At 52.0% G+C, this 5,197-nt stretch overlaps 2 protein-coding genes across 2 annotated transcripts in view; both read left to right on the forward strand.

Moving 5' to 3' along the window:
- Window positions 1-826, forward strand: part of GUITHDRAFT_146649 (hypothetical protein) — a gene marked incomplete at both ends in the record, with an annotated part of 2,980 nt that extends 2,154 nt beyond the window's left edge. The window contains 3 exons of the mRNA XM_005822163.1: window positions 149-226; window positions 436-489; window positions 767-826. Coding sequence (XP_005822220.1) covers window positions 149-226; window positions 436-489; window positions 767-826 — 192 coding nt within the window. The remainder of the gene's footprint in view (window positions 1-148; window positions 227-435; window positions 490-766) is intronic.
- A 1,314-nt stretch (window positions 827-2,140) lies between these two features.
- Window positions 2,141-4,872, forward strand: GUITHDRAFT_166049 (hypothetical protein). Its single transcript, XM_005822164.1, has 2 exons — window positions 2,141-2,216; window positions 2,262-4,872. The coding sequence occupies exons 1-2, from the start codon at window positions 2,159-2,161 to the stop codon at window positions 4,622-4,624; spliced, it is 2,421 nt and encodes an 806-aa protein (XP_005822221.1). The 5' UTR covers window positions 2,141-2,158; the 3' UTR covers window positions 4,625-4,872.
- Window positions 4,873-5,197: the final 325 nt, after the last annotated feature.

The following is a 5,197-nucleotide window of genomic DNA, read 5'->3' on the forward strand; positions in this document are numbered from 1 at the left end:
CTCTTTCTTCCGTCTCATCCGCCTCTCTTCCCCCCTCCTTCCCTCCTCACCTCCTTTTCTCTGAACATCCCCAACCGCCTCTTGCAAATCTTCCTGCCTTTATTCTTATCTTCCACCCTCACGTTCTCCTCACGCTGCCCTCCTCCAGGTCCGCCCTCTCTCCTTCGATCTCCTTATGTCGCTCCTTGTTTTCACCTACCTCGTCGCCTTGCTCGTCGGTATTCAGGTGAGAGCCCGGCAACTTCAGCTCTGTCGCTGCTCTCGTGCCTCTCCTCCTGCCTTTACGTCTGCTACCTTCTTTTCACCGCCTTTCTCCTTCCCCCTCCCCCCCCCCCCCCCCTCCCTCTTCCTCCTCCTCCATCATCACTTTGCAGTCCTTCATCTGTTGCAGCTCATCCCCCTCGACATGTCAAGGACAGTCACTCCTCTGAGCAGGGAAGAGTCGAGGCGCAGAAGACGATTATGAGTCTCTTCCAGGGCAACAACAAGGTACTACCTCCTCCTCAGCCTTGCCCTCCTCCCTTCCCCCCTTCCTCCCTCACCTGCTCCCCTTCCCCCTCCAGTATGACTCGCGGCCCCTCCTCCTGCTTCTCCTCTTTCTTTGCTGCCTGGAAGTTCTTGAATCGTCAGCTTCGCAGATGAAGAATTACAGGAAGTAGCGCAGATAAGATCCGACACTCCTGTCAACTTACTTAGGATCATTGAATTGTCAAGTTTCTCCTCCTTATCCTCTCACTGACCGTTGAGCTCTCTCGGGCCTTTGCAGAGCCTCACTGAGTTCCGATTCATCGGAGTCCCAGAGTCGGATCACGGATCTGACGTCTGACTCGGACGGGCACTGCCACCCATCACACCGGGTACTACTAGCCTAAGCGGCCTGCCGCAGCGGCTGGGCAGTACCGTTGTCACCCAGGCTCTTCAAGTGAAAGTTTTTTTTCGGAAAGACTCTGATTCAACTGACCGTTACCGGCCGGGTCCGAGTTCACTCAGTCAGTCAAGAACTGCCACCTCCATCACGGTGAGCAGAGGTCGCCGACACCCGTTGATTGAAGTTCCGCCGCTGCCCTGAAGTTCCGCGGGCCCGCGGCGGGCCGGGGCCCTTGTGCCGCGTTGCGGCCGGGCCGGTCGCGGCACTGGCATTCGGCGACTAACTGAGGCTCACATGAGCAGCCCATAAAAAACTACAATATTGTAAAAAGTTTAAAATTCAAATGAAACCAAATTTAGATCAAAATGGATCCTCAGGTACTTTCTTTAAAAGGGCTTTGAAAATGTTTTAAATGCAAAACAGACATCTTGAACCCCCCTTTATTCAATCAAATGAAGTTTATAACCCATGAGGGTGGTAGGATAAAAGTCACTGTTATACGATAAAACTTGGTTTTACATTTGGTAACAGAAATACAAAAAGTTAGCACCCAGACATATCCCTTCTGTATATGATAAGTAGTTTTTGACTTTCTTATAGAGAATTATTACTGAATAAGGATAATTTGATTTTAGAGATGTACCAACAAACATATATATCTAAATATAATTTGTAACATCGAAAATACACATTTGTACCACAAAAAAAAGTTTCTTTATATATGTAGGGGGTCCTAAGTCAGCATAGCTGGTCCTAGGAACATGGTGACCCATAACCCACACAGTCTGTCCTAATACCGGGTACTTGATATGAAATTGGGGGGTGAGGTGATACCTCCTATAAGCTTTTAAAATGCTGTTTATAAAGCGCCTCTGCTGCGCTTAAGATAGCGAGTCAATGGAAGGCGGGAAGGAGTTCGAGTGGGCAGGGCAGGGCAGGGCAGGGCAATGCTGGGCAGAGAGGAGAAGTGGATATTAAATCGATGCTAGAGTGGAGGAAGAATGAATGGTTGGTGTAGGTGCTGCTGGTTCTTGAGGGAGCATGAGAAAGGTCCAGTGCATGAGGAGGCTGTGTTGGGTGAGGCATGAAGCGAAACCATGAAGGGGGACATTTGTAGTGTCGCTAGCGTGTTGATGGTTGCGAAATATATCACTGCACAGTGAACTCCCTTCCATTTTTCCTGCATATTATTTGAATGATGTGAAGCGCGAATTGAGACAGTGGTTTTGACATGGTGTCCATATTGAGGGTCAGTGCTGAGTCTGAGACAGGTAGGGGCTTGTTGTTCCAATGTCAAGGCCAAGCGGCGTGCCGGCAACTCTGATAAGACGTTTAGAAGGCCTTGCAGGTAAGGCCTCCGGTCTTGTATGCTCTTCCTTATTCGTTGCTGCAGCGAAATGCGCGAGAGTGAGGCCCTGCTCTGCGGTCTCGTACCGAATGGACGACCTCCAACGTGCTCGACACTTGTGCAGCAGCAGAGAATATCAAGGAATTCAAAGAGATGTGTTGAGACTGCGCTCGAACAATGCCTCTTCCATGATGGAGCATTTCGGCCGCATCCTGGAGCGGTACAGGCCTTCAGGCCCGATGCTCGGGGCCTTTGGGGGATCGTTTCCTGAGTATGTCCGATCGTTCCTCTCGGATGGGAAAGTGCCCAAGGGATTTGAGAACTTCTATCGCAAAGGGAATCAAGGTCCGGCGAAGAACGATCAGGATGGAAGTGATTCGTCATCGAAGAAACCAAGTGGTTCAGGGGGACCAAACAAACGGCCATCCGAACCGGGAGACCCCTTCTTCCAGGACAACATGCCACAGTTGCTCGCGATTGTAGCACTTGGGTTCCTTCTTCTGATGATCATGGGCTCTCGAAGCGATGGAAGGGAAATCAACTTCCAAGAATTTCTCAAGAGTTTGCTTGTGGATGGCAGGGTTGACCATCTACAGGTTGTCAACAGCCGTATCGTCCGCGTCTTCATGAAGGAAAGCATCCACTCCCCAGATCAGAATGCCTCTTCATACTACTTTACCGTTGGAAGCATTGATAGCTTTGAGCGCAAACTGGAGCAGGCTCAGTATGACCTCGGCCTCGAGCAGAAGGACTTTATTCCAATCCTGTACACGAATGAGACATCTTGGGGATTAGAAATCTTGAAGTTCACTCCCTCCCTGGTCCTAATCTTCGCTTGGTTGTACATCATGCGACAGATGGGCAGTGGATTCGGAGCGTCCGGAGGCGGAGGGCCAGGAAACATCTTCAAGGTTGGCAAGGCTCGTCCGACGATCATCAAGGGTGACGCCAAGGACAAAGTCACCTTCAAGGATGTGGCAGGGCTGAGTGAGGCAAAAGTTGAGGTCGTGGAGTTTGTAGAATTCCTGAAGAACCCGGAGAAGTTCAAGAACCTCGGGGCGAAGATTCCCAAAGGGGCGCTGCTTTGTGGACCGCCAGGAACTGGCAAGACCTTGCTGGCAAAGGCAATGTCTGGGGAGGCCAACGTTCCTTTCTTCTCGATGTCGGGCTCCGATTTCATCGAAATGTTCGTCGGTGTCGGAGCTTCTCGTGTGCGGGACTTGTTCAGCCAGGCCAGGATGAACGCTCCTTGTATCGTCTTCATTGATGAGATCGACGCTGTTGGTCGGGCAAGAGGAAAAGGTGGATTCTCAGGTGGCAACGATGAGAGAGAGAATACGTTGAACCAGCTGCTAGTGGAGATGGACGGTTTCAACCCGCTCACCGGCATTGTCGTGCTGGCCGGCACAAACCGTGCTGATATCCTTGACCCTGCGCTGCTGAGACCTGGAAGGTTCGATCGTCAGATCACGATCGACAAGCCGGACATCAAGGGAAGGTGTGAGATTTACCACGTTCATCTCAAACCTCTGAAGCTTGCGGACGACATCGATGAAGTCGCAAAGCGCATGGCGGCACTGACACCCGGATTTGCGGGGGCTGACATCGCCAACGTCTGCAACGAGGCAGCACTGATTGCAGCTCGAAGCAACAAAGAGAAGGTCACCATCGCAGACTTTGAGGCGGCTGTGGAGAGAGTGGTCGGAGGCATCGAGAAGAAGAGCAAGATCCTGACCAAGGAGGAACGACTCTGCGTTGCTTACCACGAGGCAGGTCATGCCATCTGTGGTTGGTTCCTCGAGTATGCGGACCCGCTCTTGAAGGTCTCCATCGTTCCTCGGGGTTCTGGTGCTCTTGGCTACAACCAATTCCTCCCTCGTGAGACTGCGCTCTATTCCAAGGAGCAGCTGCTGGACATGATGTGCATGGCACTCGGCGGGCGCGTTGCTGAGGAGATTGTCTTCGGACGCATCACAACCGGCGCGTCGGACGACCTTGACAGAGTGACTAAGATCGCATACCAGCAGGTGACTGTCTACGGGATGAACGACAAGATCGGGACGCTCTCATACCAAGATCGAGAGGGGAGCCAGTTCAAGAAGCCCTACAGTGAGGCGACTGCGCAGATGATCGACGAGGAGGCGCGGGCGATCGTCTTCAACGCTTACCAGAGGACGAGGGATCTGATCAACGAGAAACGAGAGCAGCTGAATCTTCTCGCTGAGCGGCTCCTCCAGACTGAGGTGCTAACCCACGACGACGTGAATGCCCTCCTCGGCCCGCGTCCCTTCGACATGTCGGAGTCGTACAAGGAGTATGTGACCTCGAACCATCAATGGAAGAGCAAGCTTGACGCCCAGCTGGCGAGCAAGAAAACGGAATCAACGCAAGTGGCAGGAGAGAGTTGAAAGCAAGCGAGGCTGAGGAGAAATCGGACGAGACCCATGCAAGTGTGTAAGTTTTGGTCGTTCTCTTTGCGGCGAGAGCATCGTCGCTTTATATCCCTAGATTGAGATTCTTGAACTCCGTGACGAAATGTCACTCTACTGAGCAAGATATCGATTTTCCTTATTTTTCTCTTTGTTGTCCTACTACTCTCAGATAGTTTGAACTAATCGGATTTCGATGCTTTTGTACTCAATTGAAGCGAAAGCTTAAGACTCTGTCTTCTCGCCTCGCAGATTCGAACACTCTCACCTCTGTACATGTCTACCTCCTCCACTACCTTCCCCTCCCTTCCCCTCCCCATCCCCTTCCCCTCCCCTTCCCCTCCCCTTCACCCTTTCTCGATCTTGCATTCGGTCCGTCTCCGCGTCTTCACGTATTCCATCCATCGTTGTCTTGCTGAAACTTCTCAATGCTCTGAGCGCTCAAGCGTGAGCGGAGGAGGCGGCAGGATTTACGTCCAAGTCAGCGAGAGCCTCAGGGTTCTCCTCATAGATCTCCTGCGAGCTCGGGTAGGGCCCGTGATAGACCGGCTT

This window comes from Guillardia theta, assembly GCF_000315625.1.
Source record: "Guillardia theta CCMP2712 unplaced genomic scaffold GUITHscaffold_130, whole genome shotgun sequence".
Classification (NCBI taxonomy): Eukaryota; class Cryptophyceae; order Pyrenomonadales; family Geminigeraceae; genus Guillardia; species Guillardia theta.

Coding starts and splice junctions, on each gene's coding strand:
- GUITHDRAFT_166049 (XM_005822164.1), top strand. CDS start 2,159: ATGTCAAGGCCAAGCGGCGTGCCGGCAACTCTGATAAGACGTTTAGAA. Junction 2,217..2,261: donor ACGTTTAGAAGGCCTTGCAG/GTAAGGCCTCCG, acceptor TCGTTGCTGCAG/CGAAATGCGCGAGAGTGAGG.